General features: G+C 47.2%; 1 protein-coding gene across 1 annotated transcript in view; it reads left to right on the top strand.

The window, feature by feature from the left end:
* Positions 1-27,266, top strand: part of EFL1 (elongation factor like GTPase 1) — a 122,745-nt gene that overhangs the window by 11,003 nt on the left and 84,476 nt on the right. Inside the window, exons 5-12 of the mRNA XM_045812984.2 lie at positions 8,653-8,786; positions 9,968-10,105; positions 11,547-11,761; positions 20,485-20,608; positions 22,019-22,095; positions 22,791-22,927; positions 23,874-23,996; positions 25,934-26,033. Of these exons, the coding sequence (XP_045668940.1) occupies positions 8,653-8,786; positions 9,968-10,105; positions 11,547-11,761; positions 20,485-20,608; positions 22,019-22,095; positions 22,791-22,927; positions 23,874-23,996; positions 25,934-26,033 (1,048 nt within the window). The remainder of the gene's footprint in view (positions 1-8,652; positions 8,787-9,967; positions 10,106-11,546; positions 11,762-20,484; positions 20,609-22,018; positions 22,096-22,790; positions 22,928-23,873; positions 23,997-25,933; positions 26,034-27,266) is intronic.

Below are 27,266 nucleotides of genomic sequence, written 5' to 3'. Positions count from 1 at the left end.
TGGAGTCACAGAGTATCGAGTGTGTCTCTCTGTGAGCATGACTGCCTAGAGGGGGTTTGGGTGGAGGCAGTTTCCACACCGGACGACCGGTGCAGAGCCTTCTTTCCCCCGCGTATTAAATGGGGGAACTGCTGGACGACCGGTGCAGAGCCTTCTTTCCCCCACGTATTAAATGGGGGTAGAAGTTGGGGGTGTTGAGTGAGGCACGTGTTGTCCAAAGGCCTCCGAGATAAGATGATGCTCTTATCTGTATCTCAGTACTGATTCTCTGCCAGAGGGCATTCCCACTGTGAAGGTGGGACAGTCTGAAGGGGACCTCCTCCCGCAGGAGGGAGACCTGTTGGTTGAAGAAACTCCACAGGAGATTTTTAGTTCCCTGTGTCTTCCCCTCCTTCCCACCCCCTTCCACTATCCTCTTCATTAAGAATCTCTGCACTAAGTGTTAATCAAATCCTTTCTGATTCTGACTCTTGATTTCACTGGCTTTCAAAAATTTTTTCAAATCCTTACTTCGATTGAAAGAGAGGGTATTTTTCTAGTTTAAATTAAACATGCTTACAAAACCCAGGTATGTTACAGAAATGGTGTGGAAAACCCAGGTATGTTGTAGAAGGTGATACTTAGCATTTTCCAGGGACACACTTCTTCCTTGAGAAAATGGAGTGTCTCATCTTTACCTTTGTGACCAAAATTTGCTACAAATGTTGGGACCATATTGTTAAACCTTGTTATTTCCCTGTGTCTTACCTCTCTTTGTCCTTCCCACAAGGGTACCATCCATTTATCTAGTTATTTAAAGAGTTAGGAAATACTATTCATTGTACATTCTATTAAAAAAATCCTAAGGGGATGTAATTCCTTTGAATCCAGAGTTGAAATAAAGATGAGAGAAATGTCTTTAAATGGGTCAAATAATTTGAAGTTCCTGGAGTTTTCTTCAGATAGTCTCCAGGCTTATTGCTGCCATTGCTACAGTGTAGCCATTCTTTATACCTGTATTACTGCTGGAGAACTTCTGAAATGAAGCGTTCATTTTTACTCATCTTTTTAAAAATTCCGAATTCATTTGCAAATCTGTATATATTATAGGAAATTCAGTATATTATAGAATATATAGTAAAACACAAGAATGAAATAAAAATCACCCCTAGTCTTACCACATTATGTTTTCAGTTTGTACATCTAATCCATCCGTAATCGTGTGTGTGCGTGCGCGTGTATTCACACAAGCTGTGAGGTAAGTGTCTAACTTAATTTTTCCCCAGTCATTAACCACTTCTTAGAGCAGCAGTTAAATCTGATTATTAAGTTGTGTATTATTAGTTCTTGACGTGTCGGTGTGGATGCCTCTACCCGAGCAGTGCAGGCTAGAGAGTGAATTAATTGTACCCATCCCTGAAATACCCCCCAAGCCCCCAGGTGGGGGCAGATGCCATTCACCTCCAGCTGACTGATGCTCTGTGGGGATCTGCTTTTTCAAGAAAAGTTGGCATCGAGCATTTGGTAAAATCTTCCAGTTTTTAAGCTATTGGCAACTTCTTTACAACTTTGTGAAACACCCCATGGAAGAAATTGTAGCAGGCTTTCACTTCCAGGTTTCGGGTTTGTAGCGTGAGGCGCACAGGCCAGCTAACAGCCTGGTTCGGTGAGACACTCAGTGTTCGTCCAGGAGGCAACCACACAGAGCTTGGAGGCCAAGGACAGGCAGGGCTCTCTGCAGGCTCTCTGGTCTTAATCTGTGAAGACGAGGCCAACGGGAGACTGAATGGTGCCACCCACGTTCACACCAGGCCAGCATGTGCCGGGAAGTGTTCTTTCTTACTGAGACACAGTAGCTTCCCTCTCCTAGAAATGTGAACACTAATGCGCGGTCCCAGTTATTGTCCTATTTATGGGACTGAGGCTAGCAGGGAGGGGTTCCATCGTCTGTCCCTTGTTTGGCTAAAGGTCGGACTTTTTTCTCTTAAGATGACGCTTTTCTTTTTGAAGCGTTCGGTTGAAGCTGGGTGTGAGTAAATGGGTGCATGATGGTTTGGTTCTGAGCCGGGTGCCTCGTACACATGACTTCATGGTCATCCTCATAGCAACCCCGTGAGATGGATACTACCCTCATTGTACATACGTACAGAGTGGAGTTCAGGGAGTTTCAGAAACCTTCCCAAGGACAGAGGGGTTAGCCTGTGGCAGTGGTCCTGGGAACCCGATGATTCCGTTTCCAGCTTGTTCACTTGGACCAGGAGTCTCTCAGAGGTCGGTCAGTCCAGACCATGGCTGAAGGCTCCTGAGGCGTGCCCCCTCCTGTCCACAAGGGGTTGCTGGGGCCGCTTACAGACATCTTCTTGTGGCTAGCATTGCCCACATCCCTACTGTCCTTGGTCACCACCTAAGATGGGAGCCTCTCTAGCCGTCTCTTCCCCATGTTTCTCTGTGATGTTCACACCCTCCTTCAACATCCTGCTCTTGCCTTCCTTCCCAAAACGTGCTCTGAAAACGTTCCAAGGTAAACAAGCATCTCTCCATCCTCAACGTCTTTTTGTTGATGTTCGCTTCTCTGCCGCGGGCCTGGCTGTTTTCCCAGGACACTGCTCTCCTTAGACTCATTCTTCCTTGCTCCATCCGTCTCTGGGTTACGACATGGGGTTGCCATTCTCTTTGTTCCCTGGTTCTGGTTCAAACTTCATTCTTCCAGCCTTGTTTTAAAACTCCCCTCTCTTTTGAGGTTTATACGGTCTAACTGTTCTCCTCTTTCTTGTCCTTGTCAGCTCCCTGAGGACGGCGTGAGCTCATTAGTGATGTTGGCACCTGGCTCGTAATTTTCTTTTTACCCGAATCTGCCAGGGTAGCTTACTCCATTCCTGACAGTGAGCCCTCCCGACGGCATGGCCTCTCCACTGCGGCGGTGTGTAGGTCTCCACTTTTCTCACCCACTCGCTGTCACGGCTCCTTTCTAGATGTTAGGACCGCCTGGAACTGCCCGTCTTTGACATTTCAGCTTGGAATACTCCCTCCTCACAGTCTTAGATCCTCTTGCTCGCTCACCTGTGGGGTGAAGTACCCGTTCTTCGACTTCATCAAGTTCTCCAGCTCCTTGAGCCCCGTCCGCGTCCTGCATTCACTGCCCGCCTCTTACAGCCCAGATGGGTCATCTCGCTGACAGTCCTTCCAAGGGCCTGTTTCTTTGCCTTCTGTCTTATTTTTCTGAGCAAAACTGTAACCCTGGACGGAGCTGGCACTACACTTCCTTATTCTCCGGGGCTGGGGTCTTGGCTGGTCCTCAGGGCTGCTGACGGACTTCCCTCTGCCAGGTCTTGTGTGTTCTTTTAAACCTCCTTCCCGACCCCAGCCGTCCTCTCTTCCCCTCCCGCACAATCTCAGCAGACATCCTTACCTTCTGCGTCACAGACATGGAACACTTCCCTCTGCTGCTGGCCACCGCGCCTCCCCCCGGGCTGGTTTTAGTGTTTCTGCTGGTCTCCTGTCAGCGTGGGAGACGCGTGCTCTGGACTTGGCTCCTGTTGAGTTCCTTCTCTCCTGTATCTTCACCGACACTTGACCATCAGCTTTTAAGGATGCTCGCTCCAGTCTGTCTTATCTTGGAAACATGCTCAACCATCCTTCTAGCTCCACGTCCCGCTGTGCAGTCTTGGTCAGAGGTGCGTTGCAGCAGCTCTGATGGTGGGACCTGCGCCTTAACCCACATGAAATGACTAAAAGATAGTCCTTGGTCTTCCCTCCAGGTTGAAGTAAACAGATTCTAAGCAGGTTCCAACCAAGGTTTGGAACCCTGACGTACGTTCCGAGAAATGAGCATCAGCCTTTTTTTTTTTTTTTTTTTTTTTTACACAAGGCTTCTTTATTCTGGTTCTTATTTGATCCTTATAGGCAAAAATGCCAGTAAGTAGAAAGGTCAAGACAGTGTAGACGTGTAATTGCTAGATTTACTACCCACGTAGCAGGATTTCTAAGGTGGCGAGGTTCCTAGTGATGTCACAGTTCAGGGTGTGGCCCCAGTACTGAGTGGCCGGCACAGATGGGCCCTCGGGGAAAAACCACAAGCCAGTGAGGCCGAGTGGTCAGAGGTGGCCCATGTGTGGTCTCCTTCATTTCATGTTGCGGGAGGGTCTGAGGGGACTTGAGGATGGGGCCGTGCAGCAAGAAAACTTCATTATTTGCCATTCATAGTTGTTTGTAGGCCGTTTTCTCACTCCTCCCTGAACCACGTCATTTTTGACATTTATATCATCAGGAAAAACCACCCACAACCTCTTCTTACAGCCTTCTCATGAAGACACACTCAGTTCTCCTGCCGAGACCTGTTAGCCATGTAGGCAAATAGGAGATAAAATGTGTTGTACAGTTCTGTGGAATAATGAACCATATCTGTTGATTTACAATAATCTTACATACTGTTTTAAAATAGAAAGGGTTAGTAGTCATATTTCCTGTGGGAACTTCCTGTGCAAAGTCCTGTGGTTACCATATAGTTGGGGCCTAGCTTACGTCCCTAAGTGTTGCGTGTTCTGTAAGTGTTGTGCTAGGGAACATGTTCTCACGTGGCTCGGGCTCTTCCCGTGTTCCTGATACTGTATTCTCCTGACACTCCGAAACAGAAGAGACGCTTGCATGAAGTACGGATCTTCGTCCACGAGTGATGGACATCTCCCTTTGTTTGAGGTCATGTTGTCTCCTGTTGGCTTTCTGTGTGTGTGCTGGACACACTGGACATCTCCAGTGTTTTGGAAATTGAACATGACCTCATGTAAAGTTTTCCACTTCACAAAGGAGACCTTTGGCAGGCACTGGTGACTGATGTGCACCTTCCGTGAGACAATTACCCGTGGCACCCTAAACCTGGAGGACTCATGGGCAGGGGAAGGGTGATTTTCCGTAACTCCCTGTGAGCAGAAACTGCCGGCAAGATACCTGCCACGATGAACTTCAGGGCTTCCAACTTTTTCTTTTCCCCAGTCGCCTGGAACATGAAAAAAAAATTGGATTGTTGCGCTGCCAATGAGATCAGTCCCTGAAATGAAGAGGTGTGTTTTGGAATGCCTGGGGAGTGTGGCTCAATGCTTGAGCAGGAGTCAGTCCCTTACTCTCCTTCAGGACCGTGTGACAAATCAGGGAGGTCATTTAGCGTGCCTAGAAATTATAATTTCCCTCAGCGGTAGTAATAATATCACACCTAGTTTGTGTGTGTGTGTGTGTTTGACCCTCACGAGCACAAACGGTGGTAGATGGCATTCGGGGAACAAATCTTTTTTTTTTTTTTTTTTTTTAAGATTTTATTTATTTATTCGACAGAGATAGAGACAGCCAGCAAGAGAGGGAACACAAGCAGGGGGAGTGGGAGAGGTAGAAGCAGGCTCATAGCAGAGGAGCCTGATGTGGGGCTCGATCCCACAATGCTGGGATCACACCCTGAGCCGAAGGCAGACGCTTAACTGCTGTGCCACCCAGGCGCCCCTCAGGGAACAAATCTTAAACAGCACGGCATGGCTGAAGACAGCAGAAGAGTTGCGTTTACGGGCTTTTTTTTTTTCTCTCTGATGGATATTGGAGTTCTTGTCCCTACCTTTGAAATTTAGTTTGAAGTGATTTGGAAAGAGTGAAGATGAAAAAAATCACTGAAAGTCAGAGACCGGCTATGTGCTGAGCTCTGTGGTTATCAGCCGTGTGAGTGACCGCGGTCCCTCCCCTTCTCTCCATCAGGTACATATGGAAGTCAGACTGGCTTCTTTACTACAGAGCTTCTCTGGGGCTTTAGTACATGTGTGTGTTGTGAGCGTCTTCCTCACCCCGACCCCCCTCCACTGTAGTTCCCAAAGGTTTCTGATCATGCAGTCTTGTTTTTTATTTTGCCTATTTGCAGGTGAAAACACTTAGTCTGTCACTAGCTTTCTGTTGTCTTTGAGATCTGAACTTGCTGTCCTTATATGAATTTCAAGGGGTCTGGAATTGGATGCATAATTAGGGGAGGGTAGATAGAGGATGGATCGGTAGGTAGGTATGTTTGTTTTTCTGGGCGTTGTCTAAAGGGCTGTAACCCCAGTAAAAGGCAAGAGCACTATTGTGTAGGAAGCCTAAAGTTTCTCTGTAGATGCATTTTAAATTCTGTAAAGGACCTGACAGCAGACACAGCTTCTGGAAGTTTGTCTCAGGCCCAGCTGTTGTCAGGCAGGGTGGGAGAGCGCTTCCAGTTCTCCCACACTAGAGTCTGGGCTTTCAAATGAGCGAGCAAGTGTTGTTTCCCCAGCTGCAAAGTATAAAGGAATCTAAGACTTCTATAGGAAGTGACGAAGGTCATTAGAATGACCTGGGTGTGTTTCTGGCTCGCTACTCCTGGTGTGACCTGTGTACATCTCTTCCCTTTGGGGGCATGTTTATCTATGAAGTGAAGGGTTAGGCTAGGGAAATGTGGAGAGATTTTAGGAATCTCATAGCTTCTGTTTGACATGATGCGAGCTGATTGGACCTTGGACCCTGCTAGCGCTGCTTATTTTCATTTGGCTTATTCGGTAGAGAGCATGGGCTTATCCCAAAGGGCGCTGGGAGCCCTGACAGTAAAAGGCTCCACTGAGGCCCAGGGACCACTGTCCCCGGGCTCTGTGTCTTTGATGTTTTTGGTTTTCTTTGGAGATATCCACAGTCCTCTGTCTGGTTGGAGCCTTCCCTGGTGGGTGAGCAGATCCAGGATTCCTTATAACGCACCTTGCACAAGAAGACCTGGAACAGGTTGGCGATGGGGTGTGGAGGGGCGGTGGTTTGTAAGAAGCAGCCCATTGTTCATTGGTGGCACTTTCTCCCACTGAGCTCCGGGGCACTTTGGAATCCCTAACCTAGTGTTTAGAAATTCAACCCCAGGGGCGCCTGGGTGGCACAGCGGTTAAGCGTCTGCCTTCAGCTCAGGGCGTGATCCCGGCGATCCGGGATCGAGCCCCACATCAGGCTCTTCCGCTATGAGCCTGCTTCTTCCTCGCCCACTCCCCCTGCTTGTGTTCCCTCTCTCGCTGGCTGTCTCTATCTCTGTTGAATAAATAAATAAAATCTTAAAAAAAAAAAAAAAAAAGAAATTCAACCCCAGTGGACTTGGCACATGAGACAAACTTGGTGCCATCTTGAGTGGCGTGGTCAAAGGTATGTCTTTGGAGTTAGATGGGTTTGAACTTTTATTCTACCATTTTTAATTGTTTGATCTTAAGCAGTTTACCTCAGAGTCGGGTTCTGGTTAGATGTTCTCAGGAAAGATATTTAAGGTTTCTGTGCCCTAGTTTTTCTGCAAGGGGTGGTTGCTAGTAAACACGACCCAGTGTCTGCAAAATGCTTAGCACGGTGCCAGGCGCAGAGTCCACGAACGTGAGCTCTGGCTGTGGTTACTGTGGTCTTTGCTCAGTATCACTGTCACCTAGGGCCCGAGGCGAGTCGTCAGCTTGTTCAGATGGCACGGGAGCAAATCCTCTGAAAGGCCTGCACAGTGTAGTGTCTAGCCCTTGGGTCCTGGAGTAGCTGTGGAGCACACAGAAGTAGAAAGACACCGAGTTAGGAGGGAGAGCAGAAGTAGTGTGTGTGGGGGAGTCTGAGCGATCAGTGATTGTTTTGCCTTTAAAAGAGAGCTGGGGGGCACCTGGGTGGCTCAGTCAGTGAAGCATCTGCCTTCGGCTCAGGTCATGATCCCGGGGTCCTGGGATCGAGCCCCGTATCAGGCTCCCTGCTCAGCTGGGAGCCTGCTTCTCTCTCTGCCTCTGCCTGCTCCTCCCCCTGCTTGTGCTCTCTCTTGTCAAATAAATAAATAAATAATCTTAAAAAAAAAACAAGAACTGTATCAGGTTTAGCAAATAGGGAATGAGTATAGACATCTAATGAATTTCTATTCCGCGTGGTTTCCTTCATCGTGTTCCAGCGTGAAGTCTTTGTAACCTAGGGTGGCCCATTCTGGCTCATGTGGGACTGACCTAGGAGTTAATGGGATGTGGGACTGACTTGGGGTTTGATGGGATGTGGGACTTTCAGTGCTTGGGACAACTCCGCACGGGTTATCGTCTGACTGAAAGCTCAGCACTCTTGTTTGTCCGGATGGTTAAAGAGGTAAAATCGGTGTGTGAGCACGTAGCACATTGCTTGGCACATAGTAACCGCTCTTGGAAGGTTTGGAGAATTGAATCTCGATCTCAGGTTCACACCCTGGTCTCCCAGAGCTTGTAGGGAAGTCGTGGCCAAGTGATTTGTGTCTTTGCATTTCCTGCTTTGGGCCCCTTTGAACAGCTTCTGTGCTCTGGCATTGGTTTCTTTTGGTCTCAGCTTGGAACCTGGGGAGTGAAATAGTAACATGTACCTGGCAGGGGTGCTGCAAGGATTCAGGGAGGTGTGATTAGCGCACGAAAAGTGTTCAGCACAGTGCCTGGCTCCAGTAAGCTCTTAGGAAGTGGTGACTTGGGGAATGATAACGTCCTTCAACATTTTCTATAGATGCTGCTTGGAGGCAATAGGTCCCTCGGTGGGAATTCCTCAGTTGGAGCGATGGTTGTTGATTGAGCTTTTTGGCTTCTTTAGCTGTATTCAGTCACTTCTTAGCACCTTTCTTATTCTAGAACGCCTGAGGGAGGGTTTCGTGTGCCCGCACAACTGAACGTGTGTTCTCAAATTCCATTTCAGGGAACGAGGAGTACCTGATTAATCTGATAGACTCTCCGGGGCACGTGGACTTCTCCTCGGAAGTCTCCACAGCTGTCCGCATTTGTGACGGGTGCATCATCGTGGTCGATGCCGTGGAAGGAGTCTGTCCACAGGTAGTGGGTCGTAATGTGGAAATATGTAACTGGTCAAATAAAGAAGGCGGAGGAAGGGGAGGGACTGCCCGCCGATGGCTCTGTGCATTTTAGACGTTTTACCCACAATCAGAAAGTCGGTTTTACATTTCATTCGATAATGGTCCAGTCTGTGATGGAGTTAGGTCACCTGCGCCCGGAAGGGATCTTAACGAGGATGGTGTCCTTAAGTACTTGGAAGCATCCGTGATGCCCTCTCAGAGAGGGACTCTGCCAAAGTGGGGGCGATGCTGAATTTGGGGAGGATTCTGAAGTGGGAGAGGTGGTAGATGGCAGGATACTGAGCCCGCTCTTCCCTACGGGAGATTCTCTTCTGTTGGCTTCTCGGGCTACGCTCATGCCTCTGCCCACCTACACACCCACTCCTGCCCCCCACCCCTTCTCTCTCTCTCTCCTCCATGCCCTCAAGCTAGTGTTTCTCCTTTGCACCAAAGGTGGAAGAGTTCACCAGGGTGATGTGCTGGGTGTGGACCTCGGAGTGGCTCTCCAAGCTCGGTTCTTATAAGGACTTGTTTGGAGGCCTTATGTTTTATCTCAAAAAATGTTGTCACGTTTGTATCCCACTTTTTAACATACCTTGTTTGTTGTAATATTTTTAAAAAAGAATGGTAAAAGCTTTAAATTATTCAAATGGAGGAAATTTGATAATTCCAAGAAGTTGTGCCGTAACTGCCCTGTCATGTCCCCCGCTGGTCTCCCCTGAGGGCACAGATGCCCCAGCCGGAGAAGCACAGCCTTAGTCTCTGTCCTGACAAGATAAGTGTCATGAGTACACCAGACTCCAGAAGAGCAGAACGGAGGTTAATGCCAGGAGGGCGCTGGTGGTCAGCAAGGAGCACGTGGGGCCTTCCGGGGGATGCCCTGGTTTTCCGGCCTGTGTGTTGGCCACATGAATGTTTGTTTTCTCATTATTCAGTCAACTGCATAATTTTATTTATCCTTCTTAAGTGAATTGTCAGTTCCATAAGGGCAGTTTCTTATCTGTAGTTCTTTCCTTCCATGGTGTAGACGTCATGAGTGTTTGGGGAGCACCTGTTGTGATACACGAGTATGGAAATGAGCTGATTACGAATCAGGATTTTCTCATGTGCTTCAGTTATTTCAGATCATGAGTTTTACATTGGCCTTTCTGTTTTCATCAGACACAAGCTGTTCTGCGACAAGCCTGGCTCGAAAACATCCGTCCGGTTTTGGTGATCAATAAGATCGATCGCTTGATAGTGGAACTGAAATTCACCCCGCAGGAGGCCTACTCTCACCTCAAGAATATCTTAGAGCAGGTATCTCATCCTTTACTTCAGTGTTTTACAAATCAGGGCTCCAGGAAGAGTTGTAAGGAAGCTGGTAAGTTGTCACAGAAATTCACGTCTTCTGAACTTTTCCACGCACGATCGCTGTGTGTTGGAGTCGTCATACCACAGCAGAGGGAGCGGGAGGGGCGTCCCCTCAGGAGTCCCCTCCATTCCCCGGAAGCACCCTCCATACAAAGCTTGGGTAATAGGTTTTAATGCTCTCTTGTTAAAGGTCCTGTATTTTTGTTCCAAAGCGAAGCAATATTAGGAGGCTCCTTGGTTTTTTATTACCTGCCTTTAGATGACATTTGCCCAACCATTTGTGCATTTACCAGCAGACATTTGCGTAGCTGTATGTTGAATAAGTGAATTCTGGGATGTCCACTGTGTGCTGGGGAGTGTGAATGTGCCAATAGGTCAGAGTCCCTGTCTTCAGAGATCTCGCACTGTGGTGGGGAGACCTTTAAAGAGCTCTTTGGAGAGCAGTGAGAAGCGTGGGTGTGGTTGGAGAATGTGAATGAGGCTGCCTCACCCTGACTGGGTCAGGAGGGAGGACAGTTAGGAAGAGTCACAGGACAGAAGCCTTGAGATGGAAAAAGGTCGGGGGTTATGGCCAGGGCATTTGGGAGAGAAGGAATAAGAGTAAACTCGAGAGAAAGCATAGTAGGACGTTTCATTCAAAGAGCTGCACGTGACTTGCTGTCACTGAAGAGTGAGACCATGGGAAATGGGCAGGAGGTGGGAGTAGGAGGGAATATAGGGCTCTGATTATGGAGAACGTCGTGTGCCATGCATGGAGGTTTGGACTTTCTTCAAGACAGTGGGGCACCACTGATGAGACCAGCTGAGAATATTTGTTTGTTGAAGGGAGGAAATGATCAAAGTAGAGCAACGAGAAAGCGTGGATCAATGGATCTAGTTCCCCGTGGAGCCAGACAAGGAGGGGCACCAGGGAGGCAGAAGGAGAGGGGCCAGTGGTGTTTGCAGACAGACACGGGCCGATCAGTTGGAATCCAGGGAGCTTGCAGGGTTTCTGAATAATGGGTTCCATTTTCTCTCTGCGGCAGGAAATAAGGGATGGAAATAGTTGAGGATGGGCAGCCAGGAAAAGGGCCTGAGGAGAGTGGTGACAAGTCCAGGTGTGAGAACTGGCGAGGGAGCAGGCTCAGGGGTCGTGAGTTCCTAGTGACTCCAGGCCCTGTGCTGCGGATGCCACTCCCTCGGGTCATAAAATGACCTCATGGAGGCCTTAAAATTTAGTCTTGCTGGGTTTGGAAGGAATGGGTTGATGACGTGTCCGTTAATTATTGTTGTAAACATCAGCTGCATCCGTGGAGCCCATACTGACTGACAATTCTAGATAGCGCGTCCCCCACCATGGATGTGCTAACCATCCAGTGACATTCTGCCATTTCACCCTCTCTCCTAGATTAATGCACTCACAGGAACTCTTTTTACTTCTAAAGTCCTAGAAGAAAGAGCAGAGAGAGAAACTGAATCCCAGGTGAATCCAAATTCTGACCCAGGAGAGCAAGTGTATGACTGGAGCACTGGCTTGGAGGACACGGATGATTCTCACCTCTACTTCTCTCCGGATCAGGGCAATGTGGTGTTTACGAGTGCAATAGATGGGTGGGGCTTTGGGTAAGTCTGTTCGGATCTCCTTCGATCTCCGTGGACTGTATATATAGTTGATCTCTTTAATGAAACTTTTTATTGTTGAAATAATGATTGATATAGAGTTGTAAGAAAGATTAGAGTTCTCTTGTACCCTTTACCCAGTACCCCCCAGTGGTAACATCCTGCAGAGCTGGAGCACGATATCACAGCCAGACTATTGACGTTGCTACTGTCCATCCCAGTGAAGATCCTTCATGTTGCCCTGATAAAGCCCCCCTGCCCCCCTTAACCCCTGGAGTCACAGGTGTCTCCCATTTGCCTAATTTATCATCTCAACAATGTTATAAAAACAGAATCAAACATTCTGTAACATTTTCTGGATGGGTTTTTTTTTTTCAGGCCGTGGAATTCTCTAGAGACGTAACTCATTTGTTGCATGTATCAGCAGTTGGTTCCTTTGTGTGGCTGAGCAGTGTTCCCTGGGGTGGGTGTGCCACAGATTAACTGTTTGCGCGTGGGACGACGTCTGGGTTTTTCCCCGTCTGGGGCTGTTGTGAGTGAAGCTACCACAAACATTCACGTATAGGTTTTTCTGTGAACATAAGTTCTCATTTCTCTGGGATGAATGCATGGGAGTGCGTTTGCTGGGTCCTATGGCAGTCGTAGGGTTTGTGTCTGTTTTCCAGAAGGGGTGCCATTTTACACCCCCACCCACAGTGTGGGGTGATCTAGTGTCTCCACATGGTCACCGCTGTTTGGTGGTGTCACTTTCTTTTAGCCATTCTGACAGGTGTGTGTTGTTATGTTATTGTGGTCTTAACTGCTATTTCCTGACCGCTAGCGCTGTGGAACATTGTTTCCTGTGCCCATTTGTCCTGCGTGTCCTCAGGTGAGACGTCTCTTCGTGTCCTTGCCTCATTTTCTTTAATTTTCTCTTTCTTTCTTCATTGAGGTCTGAAGGCATAGAACATTGTATTAGTTTAAAGTGTACAACAGAACGATTCGATATCTGTATAGACTGTGAAATGACCACCACGATAAGTGTAGTTTTCCGTATGCTGGTATAGAACAAGTTTGTTTCCTGTAATGAGGACTTTGAAGATTTACTCTCTTAGCAGCTTTCACATATACAGTACCATATTTAACTTTTGTCACTGTGCTGTACGTGACATTCTCTGAGTTACTTATTTTGTAAGTCAGTGTGTACCTGTTGGCCCCCTTGACCCTTTTTACCCCCACCTCTACCTCTGGCAACTACCAGTCTGTTCTCTGTATCTGTGAGGTTGTTTTATTTGGTTTTGTTTTTCTGTTTTTGTTTTTAGATACCACAGATTATATATATGATCATATTATATATATATGTTATATATATATGATATATTATATATGATACACATCTTTATCCATTCATCTCTTGATGGACACTTAGGTTGCTTCCGTATCTTAGCTATTGTAAATAGTGTTGCAGTGAACCGGGGGTTACATATATCTTTTCAAGTTCTTTTTTTTTCAGATAAATACCCAGAAATAGAATTATCACATCCTATGCTGGTTCTATTCTTCATTTTTCAAGGAGCCTCCATGCTGTTTTCCATACTGGCTGCCCCAGTTACGTTCCCATCCCCTCGCCAACCCTTACTATTCCTTGTCTTTTCGATGTGGCCATTCTGACAAACGTAAGGTGATCGCTCGTTATGGCTGGATCAGCATTTCCCTGACACTGAGTGATGTTGGGCATCTTCATGTGTCTTTGGGCCATCTGTACGTCTTTGGAAAAATGTCTCTTCAGTTCCTCTGTCCATTTTTAAATTGCATTCTTTGTTTTTATGCTCTTGAGTTGTATGAGCCCTTTATATATTTTGGTTATTAAGTCCTTTTCAGATACAGGATTTGCAAATATTTTCTCCCATCCCATAAATTGCCTTTTCATTTTGCTGGTGATCTCCCTTGCTCTGTAGTCCTTTGCCCATTTTCTAATTGTATTGTTCCGTTCTTTTACTGTTGAGTTTTGAGAGTTCTTCATATCTCCTAGATACTAGTCCTTTGTCTCATATGTGCTTTATAAATAGTTTCTTTCAGTCTATAGCTTGATGTTTCATCCTTTTTAACAGTGTCTTTCATAGAGCAGGATTTGGGTGGACATATTTATTTTTATTTTAGAGAGAGAGCCTTTGGAGGGAGGAGCAGAGGGAGAGAGAGAGAAACTCAAGCAGACTCCGGGCTCAGTGTGGATCCTGACTCGGGGTTCCATCTCACCAGCCATGAGACCGCCACCTGGGTTGAAACCAAGAGTCAGGCGCTTAACCAGCTGGGCCACCCAGGCGCCCCTATAAATTATGCTTTTAAAGTCAAATCGAAGAACCCTTCATGGCTCCTAGGTCCTGAAGATTTTCTCTCATAGTTTTTTCTAAAAGTTTCATAGTTTTACTTTCTACATTTAAGTCTGTGATCCATTCTGAGTTAATTTTCTGTATATGATGAGAGACTTGGGTCAAGGTTCTTTTTTGGACTATAGATGTCCCGTTACTCCAGCACCTTTACCTCCCCCACTGGATTGCTTTTGTACCTTTATCAAAATCAGTTGGACACACCTGTGTGGATCTATTTCTGAGTGTTCTGTTTCCTCAGTCTGTGTCTGTCTTTCCACCAGTACCACACAGTCTTGATTACTGTAAGTATCTAGTAAGTCTTGAGATTGGGTAGGTTGTTTCTGCTCACATTCCTCTTTCTGGAGATTGTTTTAGCTGTTCGAGGGTCTTGTGCCTCTCTGTGTACATTTTATAATAATCTTTGTCTATATCTGCAAAAAAAAAGTGTTGCTAGGATTTTTATTGAAAATGCATGGGGAATCTTCTGTATCAATTTGAGGAGAATTGACATCTTTACTACATTGTACCTTCTAATCCATGAACACTGTGTTTCTCAATTTTTAAGATTTTCTTTGATTTCTTTCATTAGCATTTTATAGTTTTCAACATAAAGTCCTGTACATATTGTATTGGATTTGCACCTACTTTTTCATTGTCTCTGAGCAATTAGAAATAGTATTATATTTTTAATTTTGGGGCTCACATAGTCCTTCCTACTTTTTGGAGATACAGTTAATTCGTATTCGTATGTCGATCTTGTGTACTGTGACCTTGCTGAACTCCCTAGAATTTTGTGTCGATTCTTCGGCGGACGGGCTGCTTTATTCCCTCCTTTACTTTGCCACTCACTTTCCTCTTCTTGCCTTGTTGCTCTTCCAGGAGCTCCCAGGACTATTTGAATGAGAGCTGGGAGCGTGGACATCCTGGGCTTGTTCTGATCGTAGAGGGAAAGCACTGAGTCTATCACCATTAGGTATAATGTTAGCTGCAGGTTATTTTTAAATGTTCTTTATCAGTTTGCAGAAGTTCCTCTGTATTCCTTTTTTTCTCAGACATTTTTATGAATGGGTGTCAGATTTTGTCAAATGCTTTTTCTGTGTTATTTAATACAATCATATGATTTTTCTTCTTTAACTTGTTAATATAATGGATTACATTGATTGATTTTTGAGTATTGAACCAGTCTTGCATCTCTTTGCAGATTCTATGTAAAATGATTTATTTAGAACTTTATTCTTTGAATAAATTTAAAATTTAAAAGGTACAAAAATGTATCCACAGGAGACCATGAAGAGTCTCCCACCCTGTCCCTTAGGTTTTCAGTTCATTTCCCCACTGGAAGCCAGTGCATCCTGGCAGTTTCTTGTATATTCTCTGGAGGGTATTTATGCATATGTGAGCAGACACGTTTATGTTAACTTTTACTGTCTGCACTAGCAGAAGTTAGTATGGAAAGAAGCTAACTTTATTTGGGTGTAACCGTGCTGGATGTTAAGCTAGTTATTCACTTTGCTTAAATTATTTCATTGAATTCTTAGGACAGTCCTTTTAAGTAGCTATTAATACGTATTATCCAAGGCTCAGCCACTAAGTGGAAGAGCTGATACTAAGTTTAACGTCTGTTTGACACTGAAGTTGGTGCCACTGACTGTGGGGCTTCAGTGGGGGCTCCCCACTCTGGGATACAGGACCCTTGTTTCTTCTGATGGCCCCTTCTGGATATGTAATGCGGGCCATGGAATAGTGATGTCAGTGTTTAGAATGTGGTGGGCATTTGATTACATTTCTGAACCACAAGCATTACTGACTTGTGGAATCAGAAAATCCAAATATAATTAAAGAATTATTACTCCATGAAACCTGTCTTGAGCTTGGATGAACGTTGTGGGACTACAGTGAAATTTACTTTCGTCTTGGGCTGAATCATGTCTATGTTGCAGAGATAACAGAACCAGACATAATGCACCAGGGGAAAACAGCCTATTCATAACATTTGTCAGTTTGCAAATGGGAAAGAAGAAGGGATCGGAAATAGAGCAGAATATGTGGCCTGCGAAGAGCCCAACCAGTCTTGGCTGCTCTGTCCTTCTTTTATGGGAACTTGCTCTTCACTCCCTTTTGACCGTGTTCGGTCATTATGCCTTGACAGGATAGTAAATTGTAATACCATGATTTTCCTTGTTGGTTTGTCATCAGTTGTAGAGACCGTAGCCCACTTGGTGCCCATGAAGGTCATACTAAAATTCAGAGAGCGGACATATAATGAAAGTAGAAACTACCAACCTGCAGAGAATGTGCCCTTTTCCCACTTGGCTGACGACTTGCCATGGTCACCATTTTGGGCCTCAGTGTCCTCACCTGACACTAAGAATGCTCAGATGATTTCTGAGAATTTCTTTGAGCTACAAAGTACAGTGGTTGATTCAGTCACATAACAGGGTCAGAATCAGTTTCCTAATCTGTCAGCATTTTGCTCGTGAGCCACAGGGTGGGGGGCTCATCCTTTTCTTGGAATGATTTCCATAAATAATTGAATGTTTCAGGCGAATTTTAGTCTAAATCTCAGAAATTGATATTGGTTTATTGTGGAAGGAGAAGGGATAGGGGAAGAGGCTTGCACGGATGGCTTCGGGGTCCTCACAACTCTGGACACTTTGACGTGCTTTCAGTCAGTCAGCGAATCCCCTGCGTTAGGCCAGGTCGCATGTAGAGATCCATCAGTGCCTGTTGTCGACACGTGGACATGTCCATTTACGGGGAGCTGGTGGTGAAAATGAAAGCACTAGAGGTGCTTTCCTGCCAGCCTCCCTGATAGGTCAGGGACTAGGGAAAGGTGGCAACTCCTGGGTCCCAAAAGGCGGGAAGGAGCACATTTCAGAATGTGGAGGATGCTTAAACTCTCACGCCGGGGACAGGATGAAGTGCGACTCGAGGCTGGACCTTTGTGTAGGGCCTCAGCCTGTCCTGTTGCGGGTATGAATCCGGCAGTCTGCTGACTTGGAAAGGTCAGAGTCCAGCTCTTGTTTTAGGTAAGTGCACCTGAGTTCCCAACCCTATAAAACAGGGGACAGGAGTCCTCCCTAGAGCAGTTCTGTTTGTCTTTGTACACCAGTGTTTTCGGCTCCTGCCATTAACGTCGGCCCACTGGGCAGCTTGGACGCACAAGGATACCCCATAACCTCCCACTTGGCCATGTTGTTGCTCAGGAAGATAGGCCAGGACGGATGGGTCCATAGGTCTGCAGGTCTCTCGGAGAATCTCGTTTGAAGGTACACTGTGGAGGAAGTGAGTTAAAACAGAATCCAGAAAGGAGAAATCATCATAGTTTTAAAATTATAACTAACTAATGACAGACAAAAAAGCACGAAGCAGTAGTGGGGGAAGGGTTGATGTTAAGCCAATTTTATGGCAACTGTGGGATGAAGAAGAATGGGAAGGATTAAAACCAAGACTTTGGAAGATTTCTGGGCCTGTATGTGTGAATGAATGGTGGACCAGGAAAGGATTTGAGGACAGTGGCCTGAGCAGATGGGCGGGTCTCTTACTGTGCTCTAATTTATGATTCTGATAGAGGTTTGAGAGTGTGGAAACCTTTAAATTTACCACTTTTCAAATTAGAAACAGGCCATGTACCTGACACAGTGTTGTACAAGACCAACAAAAGATCAAAGTCTGGGTACCGCAAATGAGCATTTAAAATCCTGGAAGCACGAGCAGAAATCACTGTGGAAATCATGTGACCAGAACAGTTACGACACTAAAAGCATGAAACACCCACGGAGGAGATACCTTTTTAAAGAAGGAAATTCCATTAAAAAAAAAATAATCCAAAGGTTTGCTACCTAAAATAAATAAACAGAAAGCGTAATAGCCAAAGGGTAAACACCAAAGCTTTGGCTCAATATGTCAGTTAAATGTGAGCAAAAAGAAAGTCAGTTTGGGGGCGCCTGGGTGGCTCAGTCGTTAACGCGTCTGCCTTCGGCTCAGGGCGTGATCCCAGCGTTCTGGGATCGAGCCCCACATCAGGCTTCTCCGCTGGGAGCCTGCTTCTTCCTCTCCCACTCCCCCTACCTGTGTTCCCCCTCTCTCTGACTGTCTCTCTCTCTCTGTCAAATAAATAAATAAAATCTTAAAAAAAAAAAAAAAGTCAGTTTGGCAGTATTGACGAACCATGCAGAGTTTATAGAAATATATTGTGGTGCAAGGATCCTTGTTAATGGAGAATGGACAGAGATTAACTCCGTATCAGTGATCATAACAACAAAGTGCAGGAGGCAAAAACAAGTGTAAGTAGAAATCTGTGTGGTTTGGGGGAGATTTTATATCACAGTCAGACTGTTAACAGGTCAAATAAAGACAAACCATCTGAACAGTGTAATAATTTAAGTTAGAATTTAAGTGTCAGTGAAAGATATACAAAAAATTGGTCCTGTATCAGGCCAAAAAAGAAAAAAATGCAATTTCAAAAAGTACAAAATACGAAAATATTGGAAATTTGATGTACTCATCACTCGGTCATTACCTTCAGTTTTAGCCATGTAAGAATAGACCCAACTTGCCCATATGTGGATCAGAGCTTCTGCCGTATTCATTGGGGCCCTCGCAAGCATCAGGGTAAAGGTCAGGGCTCTTGGGTAAGTTTGGGTTGGAGAATGTGCCCGGGACCTCAGGCCACGGTGCTTGCCTCCTGTTGTCCTCCTCCCATAGGTCCTGGAATGGATCTGCAAGTCTGTGGAGGATGGCACCATGCCTGGCAGAATCAGGGGGTTAGAAGTAGAAGCCGCAGGGAGATGGGGTCTGCTGATTTGCATCTGGAAGGGACCTTCTGTGCCTTGTTGTGGGTATGCTTCACCAGGAAGCCCGGGAGAAGGCCTGGCTCTTTTTACTGGTCCCTGGAACAGGCAGCAAGACAGAGCCTGTTTCTTTCTTGAGGCATGGGCATTGTGCACAACTGGCCACTGACCTCACTTGTGGACTAGCCACTGGGGTGGGAGAGAGACCAGTTGTGCTCCTTTCAGCCCTCCGAGGCAGATACTGTTGGTCTATAGACTGAGCTGGGAATTTGTGCAGAGAAGGGATCGAGGGATCCCTTCAAAAATATAACAGTTATAAATTAATCATATGTAATGTATATAGAAAGCACGTATAATTTATATGTATAATGAATATAAACAAAATTATAATAGAAACTAAAATTTTGGAAAATTAAAAAAATAAACCCACCTGCACAAATCACTGTGGGATCAAACGGGAAATAGCGAGTGGCTTTGAGGTCATGGCCCGTTGAGGCCGGCTCCAGAATGCCAGCAGCCTGTAACTGCAGAATTTGGATTTTGATTCCCGGACGGGTGTTTTCTCTCCCTTCGTCGTCAGTGAGGGGGATGCTGGACACTTACCTCCAGCACTTTCCGTGGGGCCTGCATCTGCTGCAGAGCTGCCACCTGCTGCTCTTCACGTCTCTGCTCCTACCACGATGGTGAGCTTGCACTCCTCTAGTGTCCTCTTGCTCCCACCAGGCTTTGTTATGGTGAGAGAGTATCAGCTCATCGGACGGGGTTGTCCTTAACCCTGGATTCTGGCCATAGCACACTTGCCAGCGGATACCTAAGAACCTGTCCAGAGCATGTTACCTTTGGAGTCTGTGCAGTGCACAAAACAGCAGGCATCTTCCCAGATGCTGGCACTTTGAGAGTTAGACTCACACGTTACACGAAATGCGCTGTTCCCTGCAGAAAAGAGGTTTTTCCTAGTCTTTGATCCAGAGGCACAGCACCGCGATGTGTCAGGTGACTGCTGTCCCGCCGCCGGGGTTTGCAGTGGCGCACACTGGTGCTAACTGGTTCCTCTCAGGGCTGAGGAGAGCTACGTAAGTGTGCATATGTTTTCTATTGAATCCAGGAGGCTGAAAAGCCTTTTTCTGGCAAGCTGTGGCTCTGGCGTTTTTCCCCGTGTGAGCACCAGGCACCTGTCGCGGTGGCGGGCTGAATCGAAGTTTCCTGCTGGCAGAGTTGCGGAGGGCAGCTGGAGCCTGCGTCTCCCTGGCCCTTGTTCCTCTGGCCTGGCTTTACACGTGCAGAGTTAGGGACGGAGCGATAGAGTGAATTCTAACCCGGGTGAACATAGAGCGATGGGACAGGAACGTGGGCTCTGGAGCCAGACTGCTTGGGTTGGAGTCCTGGCCTCGCGTATTACCTCCGGAATATCTCAGTATGCGTAGCTCTTTCGGTACAACGGGGAGGTGACGAGCGCGAGCCCGTCGGGACAGGTGAAATGATGGTGTCTGGTAGTGCGCCGAGAGCACTCGGAACAGCACCTGACACACAAACACTCTCACTTACTGTTGTCACTAATTAACACCCACACTTGCTTTTCTTCCAGAGTCGAGCACTTCGCCAAAATCTACAGTCAAAAAATCGGCATCAAAAAGGAAGTTCTTTTGAAAACCTTGTGGGGAGATTACTACATCAATATGAAGGCCAGGAAGGTTATGAAGGTGGACCAGGTGATGAGGCGTGTGTCCCTTCTCTGTGTCGCTCACGTGCCTGCCCCAGTCCCACTTGTACTGTAACACCTTTAGCAGATGTAATTTGTCCTCTGTTAAAGTGGGTCAGTGCGTGAGGGGTTCGTGGTCACGTGTCTTATTTCCAAGTGTTACTTAAATGGAGTTCTTTAAACACAGGGGACAAAGAACTGCTTGTTTGTTTCCTCTTTCTTTTTTCAAGGGGAGCAAAAATTTCAGACCCTGTGCACTTAGACACATGTTTTGCCTCCTGCCTTTGTGCGTCCCCTTCACCGTCGAGAGACGGCTGTTGCCGAGCGCGCTGTGTCCCAGGCTCAGCTCACTTCTGTCGCTGAATGCTGGTCACCAGGCCTGCTCAAGGGGAGAGGCAGGTGCTCCCAGAGCCCTTCCTTCTATAGGGAGAGGCGATCGATGCAGGACTGCTGTCACAGAGCCTCAAGGGGTACTTTCCTTGATGCTGCTTTGTTGTTGTTATTTTATGTAAAATTCAGGATTTTATAAATTATTCTCATGGAAGAGCATATAGATTCCTTTTAGAAAATATTTGTAAATATAAAGCCATAAGAAAAAAAAACACAGAAGCCAACACTGCTGATGCTGTGGTTTTAGTTTTTTTCATTCTTTTAGGATCGAGACATTAGTTCCTTGGTTGAGCTTATATTGTTTGTATAACGTAGCTGGTTTTTTGCTTGATGTCGTATCGTGAACATCTTCCCTTGCCATTAAAAGCCTTTCACAAAGCTCCTTAAAACGGAGCCAGTGTAGCGAGGTCGCAAAGAGCGTGGGTTGGAAGTCCAAGTCTGTGTTTGCATCTTGGCTCCACCGCTTACCAGCTCCGTGGACGTTGTCCCCGTTCTTCCACCTGTAAGGGGGAGGTGGTCGGAAAGGGGCGTCCGTGTGTATTCCGTCTCACATGTGTGTGACGGTATCCTTCTCAAGGTGCTGTTATTTTGCATGCAGTTTGGTAAGAGAAATGGTAGGGGTTTTTGTTTTTTTTACTATCCTCTTCCTTGAAGTTGAATGTTTTCCATGTTCAAGAACGTGTGTAGAAGTCTGTGGAAGGGACCTGCACACGCAGAGTGAGGTTTGGTGCTCAGCCTGGGTGTCGTGTGACCCTTTGATGACAGAGGTGGGGCAGTTGCAGCGACATGCCCCACAGTTGGTCTCCTCGTTTGCCCGTCCCTGGTTCCCTGAGGAAGACAACGGTGGTTTGTTACCGACTGCACATTATTGGCTGTTTAACACATTCTTGCAACCATTTCCCACTACCTTACTGTTGAGTAAACATTTTCTAGCAGAAATGAGACGTACCGTTCACAAAACACATCAAGGATGAGTATGGGGTTCCTGTTAAATATTCAGAAACTTAAGTGCACGTGTTCTTTTTTACAGGCAAAAGGAAAGAAACCTTTATTTGTGCAGCTGATCCTGGAGAATATATGGAGTTTGTATGATGCCGTCTTGAAAAAGTAAGACTGCCGTGAAATTGTTTATCTTTGGGCGGTATAATCTGCCTCACCATCCCGTGTGATGAGTCACGCTTCGGAAAGCGGAGATAGACCCAGGAAGTGAGCAGAGCCTTTGCAGGCCAGTTGATCTCAGGGCTTGGAAGCAATGTAAAGGAGTGTGTGTGACCCAAGTCAAGGGTAGCAGGAGGGACAGAGGAGCAGTCAGGGTTTGACAGAGTACCCGGAGGAGGGGACAGACGGATGGAGAGAAACACCGGATCTTTGTTTATACAAACCCAACTTATAATAAAATAGTCTTTGCAGTAGAAAGGGTGTGTTGGATATCCAGTATCGTTAATGGGGAACTTGGGAACACCCTTGCCTGGTTCAAGTGAAGAGAAAGTTTGCTTTAGTAAATTTGCTTTCAAAGTTATTCCAGAGTTGGAATCATGACTTTGAGCACTGGTATATAAGGCTGCTTCACCCGTTACCGCAGCTTGCCTCAGGGGCCTGGGATGGTGCCCCCTGGGAGCCCTGCAGGAGGGGCCCCTGAAAAGGGAGGGAGTGGAGACCCTGGCGGGAGCCCCTCCAGGTATGTCCAGTTGCTTGTAGAAGAGGTACATTGGAAGTAAGTGTTTCGAAAAACGTGGCACTCCTTCTCCTGTCTGTTCCTTCTTGTCTGTGTGTGACCTCCTGCCCTTGTGTGCTTACTACAGGGACAAAGAAAAAATTGATAAAATAGTGACTTCTTTAGGATTGAAAATTGGAGCCCGGGAGGCACGACATTCAGACCCTAAAGTTCAGATCAATGCCATCTGCAGTCAGTGGCTGCCCATCTCCCATGCTGTGCTGGGTATCCTTTGTCTCGATGGTTTGTAATGAAATAACAGTTCTGACAAAGCAGGAGGAAACAGCATGTTACTGGCAATCAGGAAATCCTCTGGAGAGAGCACATTTCCACCCAAAGTAAGTCTTTTGTGGTTAATTAGTATTCTGCCCTGAAACTGTATTTACGGCTTATACTCATGAACGTTCTGATTCTCATTCATGGTCTCACCGATACCGATTCAGATACATGTTCTTTCAAAAAAGAAGACACATTTTTTACTTTTGTTCAGTAGCCTGTAAAAACAAAAGATTTTATTTTACTAAGATTTACGTGTAAGGAGATAACTTAGATGGTTGTGTTGGATCAGTGTTTCATTTTAGTGCCATAGTTTTTTAGCAGATTTGGTATTTCCTGTCATATTAGTGATTCCCAGAGGACTTGATCTGAGGTGGTTCATATTAACTAAGGTAATTTTATAAGCAAATTTAAACTGTCTTCTTTTTGTTGATGCGCGTGTCCCACACAGTCCCCACGTGGGGGGCCGTGGGCACAGTGCCCTGGGTGTGGGCCCGCAGTGGCACCTCAGACCTACAGTGACACGGGCTCTGGTAGGGGACGTTCTGGAATACTAGCTGGTGGCTCATGGTCGTTCTATAGAAGTTTAGGTAGACCAAAACCATGTGGAAAAATGTTAGCACTTGAGGGTCCCAGGAGGCCGAGTTACTAAGCAGTGCTGTGCTCGCTCTTTCCCTGGGCCCTCCATGTCCGTGGAGGAGTCCTTCCTGGGCTCTGGCGAGTCCGTGAACTCCCTACTCTGAGATGTGGTGCATAGTGTTTCACAGCTCGGGCGTTTTCTGTAGGGACCAACACTGTCACCTCGGTATTTAGTGTGCACTGGGATCTGTGTCGTTCACGTGCGTTGCTGGAGGGCCCATGTTCGAGGTTGTGAGTCCTTAACAGCAGATGTCAGCGATGGTGTGTCAGAAACTTCCCAGCCCCCTGGATATGACCGCCGAGAGGGTGGAGAGGCTGATGTGCGCAGGGTCACAGGCGTTCGACTCTCTCCCGCCGGAAACCCAGGCCCTGAAAGCAGGTGAGGTGAAGGGGACCTCGCAGGGGCCGGAGTTTGGAGCGTCCTAAGTCAAGGCTGCTCTGGACTGGTTTGCCAAATGCCAATCTGCTAACTGGCCAATTCCACAAAAGGCCGTTTCGCCAGAGTTGTAGTGTTGCTAGGGCTGTTTTGTTTGCTGCTGGGGTGGGAGACCAGAGGCTCTGAGCCCCATCCCTTCTGCCTTGATCTCGTCTCAGAGGCTCCCAATGACCCTGTGGCCCAGCCCCTGCGCAGTGAAGAATATGTCCCTGAGCTGCTGTGTCAGCACCGCGACCGGGTCCCTGAGGACCATGGAAGTGGGTTCCGGGGCTGGGCCGCTCTCTGCTCCCCACAAGGGGGATCCGCCTGCTCCAGACTCTGCAAGCTGCCACGAAATTCATCTGCATGTACTCACGTCTCTGCTGCTTTTCCTCCCGTTCTGTTGAATTCGCAACCTCCATCGCCAAAACCACTTGGCTGCTGCTCTCGGGGCCCCTGTTGATTGTCCTTTGTTAAATCATCCGACTAGATCTATCACTAGCATTGGACACAGCAGGTCACTTCTTCCTGCGTTCCTCTCTGGCTGCTTATTCCTTGTGTCTGTTCCTCGTCTCTCTCTCCCTTTCCTCTCTCTGTCACTGTGGGAGCCCCCAAGCAGGGCCTGCGTTCCTTCTCCTGGCCATGTCACCCATCTCAAGGCTTGCCACCACAGTAGTCTGCTCATGACTCCCACACCTGGTCTCAGAGCCTGTCGCCTGTCCGCCGCCTCGGCTGTAGACTTGGGGACCCGTCGCAACTCTTCCTGCTCAGCTCTCTGAGGAGCATCTGATCCCCAACATATCCCCGCCAGGCTTCTTCCCTTCTCCCTCAGCCTGCTTTTCCTAGTTCTTCCCGGCTCAGTCAGAGGCTCCGTCCTTTCATTTGTTCACTCCAGAAAGCTCGGAGTCATCCCTGGCTCTCCTGTTTACTCACACCCCTGCGTCTAATCCGTTTGCACATACTGTGTATTCTTGCCTCGAGATCTATGCAGCATTCAGCTCCTTGCCAGCATTTCTGCTTCTGCGGCCAAAGGATCTCTCACCTGGGTGTTAGTACAGCTTTTCACCCAGAGTCCCCACCTCTGCTCTCGGTTTCCCTTGGTGCTCGCTCCCTTGTGCAGCCAGAGTGGTCCCAGGACAGCGTGGGTCACGGCATGTCACACTGCTCCTCACTCCTAGCACCCACATCCCCAGCAAGACATCTGCTGTGCCCTTGCTTCTGACCTCCTGTCGTGTTGCTCTTGTTTCAGTATTGCTGTTGAATTCTTTTCATTTATGTGCACATTATTTTGGTGGGGGGGGTGATTTTTTAAGGAAAAAAAAAAAACACTGATTAGTGGTTTTGTATATACCTCCAGTAAGGTGAAGAAAAATGTCAAAATGTTGATGTGAAATTGTGCTAGTATGTATAGATTTAGGGAAAACTGACATCTTCGTAATACTGAGTCTTATTTCTAACTGTTTTGTTACCAGCATGATGCGATATTCTTGTCCATTTTCTAATGTGTGTAACTTGTATGTTTTTTATTAATAAGCTGCCTTGTTGACTGTTGACTTGGCATTCCTCAGTTTTACCCCTTCTGCTCTGGATATAGGGTAGGATCTCTGAGGGCTTATAGTCGGGACTGGCGGGGAGCCCTGTTCGTGGGCTTCAGCACCCAGCTGTCCTCCTGCCCTGACCTTTGCCCTTCTTTCCCCATTTCTGCCAGTTCTCCTTGCTCCTCCTCTGCTATGTTCTAGCGATTTTATACTTTTCTAAAGAGAATTTTTGTTGTGGTTCTAAAAGATTACAGGCCGCTTATGCATTGAGATGATGCTGTATTCTTAACATCTTGTGTTTTAGAAGTCTGCCTTTCTGGTCATGGGAAAAGCGAGTGACCTTTTTCCTTCCAATTTGTTTAGCTTTCATGAAATGTGGAAGGGAGGACACTGCTCCAGTTATTATCTTTGTTTCCAAAATGTTTGCCGTCGATGCCAAGGCTCTGCCCCAGAATAAGCCCAGGTAAGGAGAAGGGGGAGGTTGGGTCGGGCCAGGGAAACTGTGTGTGTTTGGTGGGGGCGCGGAGGCGGTGTGGGTGGGAGTGTGCAGACAGCGCTGTTCTCCCCATGTCAGCATGAGTACTGGGCATCCCTCATGGTAGCGGATGTTGTGCGCCGTGCTGTCTTCTGTGACCCCCCTGGAGGAGAGAGTCCAGGACGACTGCTTTGAATTGATGTAAATTGAAGAAGAATAGCGATAGGAGTCGCCACAGGTCGCCACAGGTCATTTGTATTGAGCGCCCAGCACCTTCTTCAAGCCTGCCTTGCTGACCTCAGTGCAGTCGCATGACCGTGTGGGCGTGTCTGCCGATCCGTGTGGGTCGGGGTGGGGCCTGCGCCTCTGGGAGATGGATTATTGCTCACGTGTCCCATGGCTTGGAGAATCTCTTGTACATCATCTGGGTTTTTCATGTGTGTTCCCCCTCCTTCCCGGCTCCGCTGCCTCCCCGTCTAGTTCAGATCCTGGTGGGTTCCTGTGAGAATTAGGGCAGCAGTGGCCTGGCTGGCTCCCCTGCCACAGTCTCTGGCCCTGCCAGTCCGGTGCCGTCCGTCCTGCAGTGGGGTCTTGGGGTCTGGACGAAAACTTGATGTGGCTGCCTGGAAGCTCCTTTTCTGTAGGACCCACATCTACTCTGGCTGTCTTTCGAAGGGGTTTTTGGAGTAACCCGAGAGAAATCCTGTAAATAGCACTTCTTAAGAATGTCCGGTACCTGGGGGCATCTTACATCTCATTCTGCTGTCTCATGAAGGCTAACGGCGGTCGCACTGACCACTGCTGCGTCTGCGGAGCTCTTAGACTATTCGTGTGTCCCCATCCATGGGCCCTTGAGATCTAACAGCACCTGTCCAGTGGAAGGAGTCAGGGTTTCAGTTTTTCCTGTGACGAAAACAAGGAGCCAGAGAAAGAGTGAAGTTAGGGGCTCCAGGTAGCGGAGCTGGAAGGAGGCTCCGAGTGTTCGAGTCCAGGCCTTGTCAGTTCACTGCATGGAATCTGACCTTGCTCATCCAGTGTCTCTTGTCTTTCGTTTTTTTCTTTTCTTTTTCTTTTTTCTAACTTCTACATTTGAGTTTACTCTTTATTTAACCTTGAAAGCACCACTATTTTTGAATATCGAAACAAAAGCAGTAGCCAGTCGTGAGCTCTGGTTACAGCCCTTCACACAGCCACTGCATATAAAGGGCCACAGTGGGCGTG

Source organism: Ursus americanus, chromosome 28 (genome assembly GCF_024610735.1).
Source record: "Ursus americanus isolate L20-20 chromosome 28, mUrsAme1.1.p, whole genome shotgun sequence".
NCBI classification, from domain to species: Eukaryota; Metazoa; Chordata; class Mammalia; order Carnivora; family Ursidae; genus Ursus; species Ursus americanus.
The sequence above is the reverse complement of the archived record's forward strand: the minus strand, read 5'-3'. Positions and strand labels throughout refer to the sequence as shown.